The sequence below is a fragment of the Sceloporus occidentalis genome, unplaced genomic scaffold (genome assembly GCF_023333645.1).
Source record: "Sceloporus occidentalis isolate IW3139 unplaced genomic scaffold, rSceOcc1.0.p SCAF_94, whole genome shotgun sequence".
Taxonomy (NCBI): Eukaryota; Metazoa; Chordata; class Lepidosauria; order Squamata; family Phrynosomatidae; genus Sceloporus; species Sceloporus occidentalis.
In genome coordinates this window covers 2546993-2561881 of record NW_028317074.1, presented here as the reverse complement: position 1 = coordinate 2561881, position 14889 = coordinate 2546993, and the positions used below count along the sequence as shown (strand labels likewise).

The window sequence follows — 14889 nt, the reverse complement described above, 5'->3', positions numbered from 1 at the left end:
CCTAGCACTGTACAGAATAAATCTGCCTCCGGTATAAACCTGCCATAGAAGAAAGTAAACATATCACAAAAAATAAATATATTCTTTCATTTATGAACATTACGTAAAGCAATGTTTTTGACAAATGTATTGAGCATGCAGATGACAAAGACCTATAAACCCATGGCTTCAACAAATTAATGTGCTATCTACTTGTACTAATGTGGTAATTTAATGGTCACAGCATATTCTTAAAAAACTATGTAGAAAAATTGTGAGATCAGTTATTCAGTGCATTTTGTCAAAACAAGAGGAGGTATTAGGGGTTTTTGCCTTTAATCCAAGAATATATCACTTGAATTAATAGTCTTTACAAATATGTACATTTTAAGATAGATCCATGTTTCAGCCTTCTGTAATCTGATTGTGAGATACAGCAATTTAATTGTCAAATTAATTTATTGGCAAATATTTAAATGACAACATTTATGGAGACATCTGAGGGCAAGTAGATGTTTCTAATCTACCAACGTTTGCATCATTTGTTCAATATTTCTCTTTTAACATGCTCTATGTATCCATCTCAAAAACACATGGTGTATCATATGCAAATATCCAAATAAAGAGAAATAAATGCAAAGCAATGTTTTTTTCATGCGAGACTTCGTTATTGTAGCAACCATCACCACCACAGGTTTATAGCTGATAAAGATGACTACTAGTGAACTTGAAATATAACACCTGCAATGTTCTGTAAATCTAATCATTTGCACAACACACGTTCATTAATTAACACATTATATCAAATTGCGTTTTTTACCTGTCCTCCATAACATAAGCAACACAGAATATAACTAGAAGGGAATGCTGTTGGTGCATCAGGGAATTATGATCACTTGGTGCTTCCAGTAAAAGGGAAAGGCTTTCAGGAACACTGCCAGTCAGGTGAATTAGACTCTTTTGTAGTACATCAGATACCTCTGTCAAAAAGGTAACATGCCATTTAGACAATAAGCAAACCAAGCAGAAAACACATATTCCAGGTTTCACATAATTCACAAAATACACACGAGGACACACAGTCCATCAAATGGTGAATTAATGGTAATTCTCTTCTTTTTTGTGTGCTCCTGATAAATGAGGATGATAACTAGAATTTTTAGTCGTATCCTGGGAGATTGAAAATCTAGTACATTCGCAACTGATGACACAATGAGACAGACAGACCCGCCTGTCATGATTCCATACCAGATAATTTTGTTAACTTTCTCCTTGGAAATCTCAAGCTCTTTATAACTAAAATAAATGCGTACTGGGAACTAGTCTATTTAAACCAACTCCAACAAACCCTCAGTGCTCAGTTGTTTTGTTGCCTCCAGTGAGAACACTGAGTTTATGTGCAGTTGGACCTTGGACTTCGTTCAGTAGCGACCTTGGACTTCGTTCAGTAGCGTTACCTTGGATATACTATGTACTTTACTGAGACTTTGCACAACTACTGTGGTTCTGAAAACACAGATGTACCTAAAGCTGAAGGATGAAAGAGACATGGAAGGCAATTCATCTGCATTGACCACTAACTTTAGCCAATTGCACATGTAATACACTGTATTCATCCTGCAGACCTAACACTCAAGAAAAGTTCCTAAAAGTAACTGGTTCCCAATACCAAATTTCATAAACATTCACAAAGTTTCTATACTCGGAAAGAGTATCAGTGGAAAGCATTGACAGATTGCATTTTAATAAAGGATTCTTACCTTTGAGTGTTTCAGCTGGTGCTTCAGCAGCCACTGCCCATAGTGTACAACACAAGCTACCCAGGAATTCAGAACATGTCTGGTTCAGTTGAGGATTCCTTGTAAAAAAAAAATGTATGGTAGAGAACATACAATTAACAATTCACCGTGCATCTTTTAAGGTCGATGAAATAATGCTACCTGTTCCTTTAATTTCTTGCTTTGTAATAGATAACAGATAAGAAATATAAATAAGTCTATGACTATAGGAAGGGTGACATAAGAAGAAAATGCCGTTCACAAACAGCTAGATATAGCTGAACAGCCTTGATCTAGAATCCTAATGTTAATCCAGCATTATTAATACTCATTCAGTCAATTCTATAAAATGTGCCAGACTGGAATAAACTCAAAACAATAAACATGGGACATCCAAGTTTGTTTCTTAAGCATAATATATAATATTTATAAATGCACTACTATATCGTGTTTTGGTTAATACATTTCATTTCGCCTTTTCCCATTGCCTCACCTCTGCCCTGAACATAAAGCCATCTTCACTTCCAGTACCAGCCTGATGAAAGAAGCAGAACCTGTAAAAGTAGAGGCAATCAATATGTATCCTCCATCCTACACAATGAGTAAAAAGTTCAGCAAACTATTATTTTCTTCTTGGTGGCCGTGTTATAATAGCATTTTTTGTAACAAGCAAATTGTGGAACAACATTGTTTTCATGAATTATATAAAACGTACAATTTTGTAGACTAAACTCAGAAACTTAACAAAGCTAATGTTAGTAGTGAGAGATGCATTTTAAAAGTGCATGGCTCTACAAACGTCTAGATATGTATAAGAATCACATATTTTTATGTACACAATGGCAACTTTACATACCCAACTTAATGGCAAATGATTCCTTCATGCTGGGTACAACTGCAAACATACTGCATAGAACAGAAAAATAAATCTCCATCACTGATGCAACTGGGGCTCTTTCGTAATATTTCTGAGAAAAAAAAATGAAACTAATATTAAAGTCTATTATATATAGACTGGATCCATTTGCTTTTGTTGTTTGTATTTTGCCTTTTTATTTTAGGTATAATGTTATTGTCACGGCCGTCCCACCTAAGGTATCAGGCCGCGCACTTCCCAGGTCAGCTAGAGGGTCTCCTCCACCTTCAGGTGCATGTGTACATTTTTCACAAGCGGTACCCACGAGAATAGCAGGTACTCCATACACTTTGTGCTCCCCTGGGCACGGTAATAGGAATGCCCGCCAACACGCAGGCATGCTCATGGCGTCACCGGTTGTGCTCTAACCCTAACGGATACCCCTATGAAACAGCACTACACAGGACCAGCGGTGCTTGGTTATTCCAGTGCCCCAGTGGTAGTGTCCCAGCACCCACTGTTCCCTTTTTTCCGCCTGCAGAGTATCTTGTATTTTTTGATCTCCTGCCTACGATTCTCCTGTCTTAATAGTTTAGCGACCGTGATACTTGCCGACTGCCCCAACCTTCGCCTGTTTGATGTTTGTGAACCTGAGCCACTTGTCTTTTGGACCGATTCACCCCACTCTTATCTACTCCCTAGTATACTAGGTTGGTTGGACCAAGAAGGAGGAAGCTACTGCAGCATGGATGAAAAGTGTCTCAAGTAAGAGCTCTTCTCTTTTTCATTTTGGAAGAGTGCATGTTAGAGTACAGGAGCTGCCAGGGACTGTTATTAGACTATCCCTTTTATAGCTGACAAATAAATCGTAGTTGCCATGTTGCATATTTGTTAATTGTTGATCAGAGAACAATTTTCTTAAAAGCTGCTTAAAAAAATAAACAAATATTGTAAAATAAAAAATATCAGATCACTTCTAGATGACAAGGTCAGGCCACTGAAATTGATTGGTGAATAGGGCCAATAATCAGTGACCTGACTAGGGCTGCAACTAACAATTATTTTCATAATCAATTAGTTGGCCGATTATTTTTTCGATTAATCGGATAAAAAAAACATATGCAAATTTTTGGTTTATCTAAAATAATTTAATGAACAAACTGGGTGTTAAAAACAAACAGTAGAATAAAAAAACTTGACATTAACATCTGCCATTGTATCTCATCACCTTCCTATTTTACTGACATAATAAAACAAGCTATATTTTAAAGGTACAAAACCTCCAAACATAATATTTCTCAAACTAGGTTTTATTACTTAAAAAAGTTTTACTAGTAAATATGAATTCACATTTATTCCTTTTATTTTCCAACCTGTCTCCCAGTTATGCACATCTGACATCAGGCTTGCCACTCTGCCCCCCAGTTATGCCTTATACCCCCAGAAATGCCACTGCACCCCCCCGATATGCCTTATAACCCCAGATATGGCTTATCCTCCCTTTATGCAACTCTGCCCCTCTGATATGCCTTATATCCCCCCATATGCCACTGTGCCCCCTGGTATGCCTTATATCCCCCATATGCTACTGTGCCCCCTGGTATGCCTTATATCCCCCATATGCCACTGTGCCCCCTGGTATGCCTTATATCCCCCATATGCCACTGTGCCCCCTGATATGCCTTATACCCCCTATATGCCACTGTGCCCCTGATATGCCTTATATCCCCTATATGCCACTGTGCCCCGATATGCCTTATACACCTCTATATGCCACTGTACCCCATGATATGCCTTATATCCCCCTATATGCCACTGTAATCCCTGATATGCCTTATACCCCCCTATATGTCAATCCCAATCAAACAAATAGTGATGGGAAGTTCAGATCAGTAAAGTGAATCGGATCATTTCGAGTCGATCCAAGGCACCTTCCCTGGAGCTTCTATGACTGAGCAGCGGAAGGTCATGTTAAATGAAAACTATCTTTTTTTTTCAACAGAGACTAAATATACTTTAAAGTTTAGTAGCACTTTACATCAGTCTAAAACAGAAATACTGTAGACTTCTGTTTTATATTTGGACTTGAAAAGTTTGGAGGATTGTCAGCACTTGTGTATTTAAAGGCTCTTAAAATTCATTGCTCTTTATCTACAAACACTGCTAATAAAATTGATATGTTCTATTAACTTCCATGAAATATGCACAAGGTGTACAAAGTTGTTTCTGGTTTTATCGATTATCTCTAGAAAGTTATTTTTGTTTTTAATCTTTTTAATTATATTAATGTTATCATGGCCTCCCACCTGTATATAACTTGTAGTGGAACAAGCGTTATGAATAAATATAGCTTTATGTAGTTTTATATTCATTTGTCAAAAATTCCCAAATTCTTGCAGCTTCTATATCAGGGGCGTCCAACATGCGGCCCGCGGGCCAAATGCGGTCCGCGGAACCTCAAGGTGCGGCCCGCGTGAGATCGGCAGCCAGGATCATAAGAGCCCTGCTGCTTACTTGTGGGAGGGGCTATTCTCTGCTCCAGTCCTGCTTCCCCTGTGGGGAGAACGAGAGAGGCTGCGCCCCCTGCTGAAGTCTGTGAGCGGCATCGAGAGCTGTAGACAGGGCCGGCCCGACAATGGAGCCGAGTGGGGCAACCGCTCCAGGCGGCACTTTTGAAGGGGCGGCACTTTGCTGAGATTTCCGGCGCTCAGCATTACAAGCCGGCACCGAGACCGAACAGGGAGACTCGCCGCAGGACTGCTGAAAGGTAAGTACAAGGGGGGGGGGGGGGGCGGCAGGGACGGAGGGAGAGGAAGGGTAGATAATGGGGGGGGCGGCAGGGACGGAGGGAGAGGAAGGGTAGATAAGGGGGGGGGCGGCATTTTAAAATTCGCCCCAGGCGGCATTTTGCCTTGGGCCGGCCCTGGCTGTAGAGCAGGTAAGGGGGTGGGGGAGGTTGTGTGAATGAGTATGTCTGATTGAGGGAATGATTCTGTGAATTAATTAATTTGTGTGTGTGTGATAGCATGGATGTGTAAGTGCTGGAACCTAGGCATGATGGGACTGTGATTGCTGTTAGCAATCACACTCCTATCATGCCAAGTCAGCCAGTACATGCTGAAACCTGGCTAGCTGCCCCCCTTGTGTATTGATGCTGCCAGCAGTATGGGGTCTGCACATCACTTACAGCCACCCTGTACCAGCATGTATTGGCTGACTTGGGATGATAGGAGTGTGATTGCTAACAGCTAACAGCAATCTGCTAACAGCAATCACAGTTCCATCATGCCTAGGTTCCAGCATTCACTGGTTGCCTGGGTATAAAAAGAGTGTGTTTGCTGTTAGTGAACCCTGAATTTTCGGTTTTGGTCCAGAATTTTCATTTTAGTGCATCCCTAAAATAAATAAAACTATTTTTTTTTTTACTTATCCAGAATCCTGAATTTGTAGGCCCAGAAATCAGTGAGAGGAAAAGTAAAGGTTTTGTGTCATTTACTTTATTTAAATCTGCGGCCCTCGCACGTATACAATTCTGATGAAGTGGCCCACTGCAGAAAAAATTTGGATACCCCTGTTCTATATATATATATATTTTTTTTATTTTTTATTTAATGACAGTATTCTGTTTCACTCACCGTAACGGTGGGGATGCAAATTGTGTCACAAATTTCTAAGAGGAAAAAGGAAAACTTCTCCAACGTATCCTCACTTTCAGACATTGGTGCAGTGAATGCATTCTCCTGGGCACAAGGATCACTCTGACAATCTAATGCTATTCTTAATAAGACAAAGGGAATCAACATACATTAACCTATAAAACACTTTTTTTTAAACAAATCTATATGACAAGTTCTAGAGATTTCCATCTCTGACATATCTGCTTCCAACAAAAGTATAGCTACGGCATTTCATTCAAATTCTCCATCATTTCTCATGATCTTTCAGTAATGATCATGTCTGGTGGCACTGGAAGTGACATGATTCCTGGGCTCTATGTGTATTGCTTTTGAATGCTGCACATATACATATATTACCAGAGAGTGTTTTATGTTAAGTTACCCATAGAAGTCATTAAGTTATGTGACATGGCAGAAAGGTGACAACAAATAACATTGCATATGTTTTCGCATATATGGCCCCTTCTTTAAATCGCTTAATGCTGGGAACCCAATGTGGAAAAGAAAAGGCTGAACTGAAAGTATAAAATCCAAATGAAATATATTGTTGATCATCTCAGTTATTCCCGATTTCAAACCTTCCAATTCCTTAAAGTCCCACAATATATGTAACCTTGTTCCATGCCACATCTCCAACAGGTGAGTGTGTTTGATACACAGAACTTTTGAAGCATAATGGGGACAAAGTACCACCTAAATATGATCCTATAGTGGATCTCCCATATATTGATGCCATGTATAAATTTCTTAACCAATTTAGTTCCTTGTATCTAGTCTTGTTCTTATTTTTCCTAAGACTTATCCTTATGTTGAGACCTCAATAGTCTGATTGCCTTTTTCAATGTGGTACATAAAGCAACAGAGAACTGACCTAAACTCAGCAGTACTCACAAAATATCAACCAAAAGCGTCAACAGCAGCGAAGGTGCCATTATCGGCTTCATCAAAACTCTTTTATCCCTGCCTTTAAGCAGGTCTCAGTGCAAGCAACAGGTTATTAGTATAACTATGGATCAGTTTGTCATCATTCGGGGATAATTGTCTGATCCTTGTTTAAATGCAAGAATGGACATTGTGATGCCACCCCACCGGTGTCAATCCCTTTAAAGTACCCACTGCTGTCAGTTTCACAAAATTTCAGAACACGTCAAGATGCTGTTTTCAGAACATCTTTGGCCATTAAGTGCATATTTTATTCTTCTTACTTTTGTTTTATATTTCATTGTACTCCAGTGTCACTCCAACAACCAAATAGTAAACAGCCAGCTACAGGTTTATCTAAAACTAGAATTGCAGACCTAAAGCTAAATATATTTTGTTCAAAAGAACAGCACTGATCCAGATTTGTTTTTCTTACCATTACATCATATAAGAATCTGTTTTATTATACTTTACATTATTTTATATTGAAGACTTGCAAAAAGAAATTGTCTTGTAAATAAATATGCATACTTAAACAGCTTAAACAAAAAGCTTACCTACAAGCACTTTGAAAAGCTTGCAATGTGCTGGTCAGAAGATGTCCTTGCCGAGCAAGATGTCTGACTTGATCTCTATTTGTTGAATGAAACTGGATTTCAAATAAAAATAGATTCTAAAGTACAGAATCAAAAGACTTATAATACACATGTATTTTAGTATGTGTGACAACAACAGTATGAAAAACCTAGAAAACCAAATATAATAGAGAACTAAAATGCTGACATATAAAACAAAGTATACAAAGAAGACACGCAAAAACTAGAAATAGAAAGAGAAAGGTTTGGCTTTATTTTATTCTAGCACAAGCCTTCCAATCGTACACATGAAATAAATAGCCAGTGATCATATCACTGAAGTATCTACTCAAAGGGGAACTGTCATTCCATGTATATCTTGTTGGAAGGAAGAGAGAGAAGAAGTGTGACAGAAATATTAAATACATAAAGTACATCAAGGCAGTTATTTTCAGAGGAGATATGTTATGAGAAGAGGTCATGCTCTAAAACAGGAGGATTAGAGGCTGAGGTGTAATCTAAGGAAGCTTCTACTTTGGTGAGGGGTTAGCAGATAAGTGGAACACCCTTACAAGTAGGTAGAGGTTAATTCATGGAGTGGATTTAAACATGCATGTGACAGGCTTAAAGCTACCCTAAATATAAGGTCTGTGGTTTTTACAGTAGGAAATATCAGCCAAAAGATTCTTATCTGCCATCATATTCTTTGTTTAGCAAAAGTTAGCAAAGTTAGCAGTTTTCTGTGATGTTATGTCCCCTTTATCTCACCAATTTTGGCCAGAACATATCAGCATTCTATCAAAGAGGGGAAAAATATTTCCTGTTTAAAGTTTGTCAACAGAGTATCATCTTAAGGCATAACTCTTTCTCAACATCATTATTTTAATTTGTGTTGGGAGAGGTTTACTAGTTAAAACAATTTAAATGTTTTATTCATTACATTATTTTGAATTTTACTCTCATGATATAGAATAATTTACCTTTCAATTACACTTTCAAAAATTAATGAAATGTATAATGGGATCATTTTCTCTCTCAAACAGTTGCCTGCATTTGATAATATCTGAATGTTCCATGCCTTCTCAGAGGACAACTGATATAAAAGGTATTCACAATGTGGATACCTTATACAGCAAAAATGTTATTTAATTCTATGTGTATGTTGTAATATATCTGCACAAAATAAAACTCACCACCCGCCTCCTAATCATGGCTGGAAAAGGATTGTCAGCACATCGTTTAAGTATCTCAGTGACCAACTTCTGCAGTTCTCCATACTGTACAGGAGTAGTGAGGTGATCTTTCCTTTGTACGCAACAGGAAGAAAAGATAATAAATAGGACAAATTACTTTAATATTATTTTAATCTAACATACAGAATTGTCAATGCATAATACCATTCAGGGCCATTTACTAAAACAGAATTAATAAGAAGGTTTTTATTTTTCTGCACAGATGGCTTCTGTTTGACTTCATTCCATCTGTTACTTATAATAATTAAAGTGAAAACAGATATGCCCAATGCTGCCAACTGGATTGTATTGTATCACCTTAGTATTCTCTGGAAGTATATTGGTCCTTTGATCACTATAGAGTAAGCCATGATTGATTCCCAATGTAAGGTGTATTTTATGTAATAAAATAGGTCTCAAATATTAGTTTCATTACTAAAATGCCAAAAAATGTGCAGGGAAGATGATAATAGTGCATATCTGCTGCAAAACTCTATAAACTTGTCGGAACAATGCTATAAACCTTAGAAATCCTGAAGCACATTTAATGGCTTGAACTGCAACTTCAAGAACTTGGCAGTTAACAGCCTCCAGAAGAACATCAGTAGCAAATGTAAAAATTCCTGGATTTGTAAACAACTTGATTTCTTTGGGTTGTCTGTAATGGTCACAAGATAATTAAATTGTAAGTACAACATTCCTGAACATTCCTACTACAATGACAATGCACATATATCAGCCAATGCAGTTTTTTGCCTGTTTCTTGCTGCCAGATGTACCGTTGCCCGTACGATTGACGATTCAATTCAAAATCCTGACCCACTTTCAAAGCTCCTCATAGCAGTTAAATCTCTAACTTAGATCTCCTTCCAAATCTCGATCTCTCCATTCATCTGACGATCTTCATCTCTCCTCTGTTCTGAGTTCCAGTACTCAGGCAACCTTATAAGATTTCTCCCTGACGCTCTCCCTGTGTCTTCAGTCCTTTAAAATATCCTCAAGACCTACTTCTCAGGGAAGCCTGTCAGCTGATGGGTTAACTCCCTTCATCCCACCTTTCCTAATCCGTGCCAATTCGATTTATTTTATCAAATCGTACATTTTTAAAACACCCCATGGGAATTTAACATGCCAGTATTTTAACTCTTTCCGTGCAAGATTTTTTTTGTGACGATATAGCGCTAATTTTAGGACTTGCTCATAAAAATAAAATAAATGTCTTAAATATATATATTTTCAGACTTTTTTTTTTACATGTTGTTGGAACTGGCAAGTTCCCCTGATGGTGACATCAGTGGGGAATCATTTTTTACTTTATTTATTTTACCGATTTCTATTTTAGAAAGTTGTGGTCCATTGACTCGCATGGTTGAATGCAGTACCTGTTCTCAGGAGGGTCTGGAGAGACCCTCTTGGAAAGGTGTTTATTTTTTTAAGGATGCCGCCATCTTGTGAGAGGCAAAATCTCTCACAATGGGGCTTGTGAAAGCTCTACGGAGCAAAATCTCTCGCAATTGCGCTTATGAACGCTCTCCGGAGTGGTCACAGTGCATTCTAGGGTGGTTTTTTTGGTGTCGCTGAATGCCTCGATATAGAGGCATTTCAGCGACACCATTTAAGCTTAGGAGGCGATCGTTGATCAGGCGTCCATCGCCAAACAATATATGCCGGACATTGGCATCTGGGGGAGGGGCCCACGCAGGGCCCCTGCTGCCGATCTCGTTGTTGCTGACTGCCTCGATTTTGAGGCATTACAGCCACGCCATTTAGGTGTCAGGGGAAAGGGCACCAGGCAGACAGCCAGAATGGTTACCCTTGACAGGACAGGGGGAGTGGAGGATATAGTACTCACCTAGTTGTGCGTGTAGAAATAGGAGCGTCCTATTCAATAAACCCCAGTCTATTTCTCACCTTACACTGCCTGGGTGAATGAGAGCTATAATTACTTGGTTGTCTAGTGAATTATTGGCAAGGAAGATCTACACGGCGGAGAACGGTTCTCCCTCACAACATTTATATATTAGATGATAATGTACATCGTGTGATTTCACCTTTCAAGTATTTCTGTAAGCAGCAAAAGTCCTTGCTTGTGCAATTCCACGTTGTTCATTTTCAGTACGTCTTTTATACTTCTTAGGAGAGCATCTATGCCTATGCAATTATTAAAAGATTACAGATTACACGGCTACCTTCTGTTTAAAAAACTATTTCATCAGAATTAATTTTTTTTTAAGATTTTGATCTACTAACCGTTTAGTCAAAAAAAATATGTAATATTAGTTTTAATTTTTTTTAAAATAGTAATGCTATTATAATGCTATTACAAGGACTTATAATGTTGTTGTACATACCATACACTGTGTGACATTTAGAGAAAAATAGTCTCTCTTCGGTCATAAGCAGTAAACAGCAATATATGGACCAAATCAGGACTTCACTGGTGCTTGAGAGATGCTCAAACAGAAACTCTGCAAATTGTTAATTTATTATTAGTGGATACCAGCATATGTCCCTGTCAGTAAAATAATGTGCACTATTTCTTTCTATTTATTTCTTGACTTTTCTCTACCTTCCTCTTCCATTCATTCTTTATTTTCTTTAATGTTCTCTCTTTCTTCTCCCATTCTCTCTACCCCTTTTTTCAGTGTTGAACATGTACATGTATAGAGTATTTAGGTACATCAGGGATCTATATTGATGATTTCAGAAAGCCTCATCACAGAACAAATACTAACAATGATATGAATGAACAAGCTAGAGATAACAGATTATGTTCCTTTATTTTGAGGTAAGAGTTATTTTATGGAAAAACTGCCTGTGTACAGGACAACTATCTTGGATTGCAGTTTTTGTCAAGCTACCTGTGTGATAGCTTTCAAAGTAATGGCCTGGTTTGTCTGGAAAGTTTACCAAAACATCTATTAATTTAATTTGAAGCCATCAGTTTAGTTTACATATTAATCTATACATTTTATAAGGAATCCTCAACTTTCTGATGCATACAATGGCAAGGTTGTTACAGGCAGTTAGACGGTAGTTGAGCTGGCATTCCCAGGGACATGACAAGCAATTGCAATTATGAAGAGATTAACAATGAACCGTAGCAAATATATATGATACATATAGGTATAATATGTCTGAAGAAGGGACCTAAAGAGTCTTGAAAGCTTGCAATCTGTTATACATCAATTAGCCAAGAAAGCTATCATCTATACCAAATTTGTTTTCTCTCATTAGCAATAAACATGGCACGAATAAAGTACAGTGACAAACACTAAAACCCTGTAAAAGATAAGGAGGTTGCTTCATAAAATACGGTAGTATGTAGTATGTATAACAGTGCAAAGAATAATTCAATCTGTGTATTAAGTATTTGCAAGTTTCTCCTGCAAGATGGCATACGTTGGCAATGAATACATTGTTAATAAGGCGAGATAATGTTACTAAAAGAAACATAACGCATGTAGAGGGTTTCAGTTGTTTCCAGTTTGTTTCATTGGAAGGTGTTGCTTATACTTATTTATTTAATGTAACTGTATTACTGTGATTTACACCGTGTACTATAGTTACCATGACAACGAACACCCACAGCAGTACAACATTTAGGGAAAGAGCATCTTTTTCATTGTTAAGTTTCACGAATAAGTCTAGTGACTGCAGGTTACCTGGAATATCAGCTAGGATAAAGGATGGTGCATATTTTCTAGTCGAATGTACAAGGATAGCAGTAATGCATTGTGTACTGGCAATCTGTAATAATTCTTCTTTGCACAGTAACACCTGTAATAGGAAGTATACCTGTATGAATATAACATTTTAAGGAAATTGGGAGCCTTTTGAACTTTACTTCCTATAAGTATTACCTTTTTTAAAACTAGGGGCAAAGGGTTCAGTGCTTGTAAGGTAGGGGTGCTTTCAGAATCCCCCTGGTATCCTGATTCACTCATAATCACACTTACAAAATGTTCAGAATTTAGCAATTGTTTGAGTAATCCTGAAAGAAAAGCAATTAACATTGTTCACAAACATAATGTTAAACATTGAAATACAACAGTATGTATAAAAGGATTAAAATGCACTTTCCAAACAAAGGGAGGGCGCACAGTTACCAAGGGAGATAAGATCAAAATAAAAAACACTATATACTATATAGTGCACTTACAGACACAATATTGTTCAAAGTGTGTCACACAATCTTACAGGTACACCTGTAGTGTAATGAAAGTATTGCAAACAAAAGAAAAAAATCACACTTAGACTATAAAATGTGTACAAAAGCTGAACACAAAATACCTGTAACCTTCTATATATTCTAAATCCATTTTCAATCTGGAGCATCTGCAGGATACAAAGCACCACTTTAAAGCCACTAACGTCTGAAGTAAGAGCTGTGAGATGATCAGTAGAAGAGGCGTCAATCCAATGAAATAATGAAAAGAAAAAGGATCACTTGTTGTATTTCGCTTAAGGCTTCTTCGGGAGTGATTTAGAACGGTCTCTGGTATGTATGCTTTGTATCCGGCAGACATTCCAGATTGAAAACAATTGAAAACTCAGAAGTTGCTAGTGGTTTGTGTTCAGCTTCTGTTCAACTTTTATCCTGTAACTGCAATTGTAATCCTCTGTTTGCAAAATTACATTTGATTACACTATGTTTGTTCTCATTTTGCTGGTATTATAGGCACCGGTGGACATATTATTGTGTGGCACACTAGTGTGTCTGTAAGCCCGCTATATATAGGACTGAATTTCTTTTTATCATTACTACCTGCACTTTTTTGGTCTTTTTTATCTCCCTCTGTAAGTGTGAGCCTTTTTTATTATTGGGAATTCCTATATTTGGAGTAAACAAAGGAAGTACTTAGAGAGACAGTGTCTTTCCAGGCAAGTATTTTTCATTCCTACTTTATATACACACATTTTTGTTCTATTTCTAAAAAAAAAAGGATGCATCCAAACATGTGTTAATTGGCATTGGTGTACTACATTTAAGATGTTTCAAGAAATCATTATACTTTAGTGCTATTCAGAACATAAAGGGTTTAATCCTGTAGTTCATAACAAAGGAGGTGTAAACCCGCATAATACATGTTTAATCTGTGCTACAAAAAGCTGCAACTGAGAGAATCCATTAAAATTAGACACTTAGAAAATTTACAAAAGTATTCAATCTCAAAAAAAGTTATTCTGAGCTAAAAAAAAAAAATGCATTGAAATTCATGTAACAGTGAACCTTACCTATGCAGTTTATTTGCAGTTCCTTTGTCAGTGCACTTTCTAAAGTCGCCAGAAAAGGACCGCATAGGTTGTCAATGAAATGATTAGAGAGCTTCTCTGCAGCCGCCGGTGAGGAGTAAAGCTTGCCATACAAGTAACAAACAGCAGATTTGATTGATTCGTTAGGATACATCAGTCCACGTGGCATGCACTCCACGAGGTTGCCTAAATCAGAAAAATACCAACAAATCTACATGACTAAATTAACAGATGAACAGCAACTGTTTCTATTGGAAATATTGTGATAAATAGGTTCCAAAATCCATAATATTTCAGACTGGAATCAATGAAAACTTGATCCACGTGTGCTAATCCAAAATCTTATATTGGTTTTTGCTTCCCTGTGTTTTTACAACAGTGCAAACTTTGGTTAATTAAAACTAACATTAAGGGATGGCTAACACTGGGAAACAAATAAGCATAATGGAAACTTACAATGTTCGGTAGAAAACATGTCAGCAAGATGCGGCATTGCATTTACTAGCTTTCCCAAGAAGCTGAACACAGGCAGTATTGCTATGATACTTGATGTTTCTAACAACTGAAATAGAAATAAGATTTTAATGCACTAAAACAGGCTTTCTGTTTATTGAC

General features: G+C 37.4%; 1 protein-coding gene across 1 annotated transcript; it reads right to left on the bottom strand.

The window, feature by feature from the left end:
- Positions 1 to 2223: 2223 nt before the first annotated feature.
- On the bottom strand, positions 2224 to 14782 carry LOC149284400 (meiosis inhibitor protein 1-like). Its single transcript, XM_089496803.1, has 11 exons — positions 14731 to 14782; positions 14257 to 14460; positions 12882 to 13012; positions 12684 to 12798; positions 11370 to 11486; positions 11070 to 11169; positions 9542 to 9676; positions 8980 to 9091; positions 7769 to 7860; positions 6249 to 6390; positions 2224 to 2292 (listed from the first exon to the last, which is right to left on the bottom strand). The coding sequence occupies exons 1-11, from the start codon at positions 14765 to 14767 to the stop codon at positions 2224 to 2226; spliced, it is 1254 nt and encodes a 417-aa protein (XP_089352929.1). The 5' UTR covers positions 14768 to 14782.
- Between the last annotated feature and the right edge of the window lie 107 nt (positions 14783 to 14889).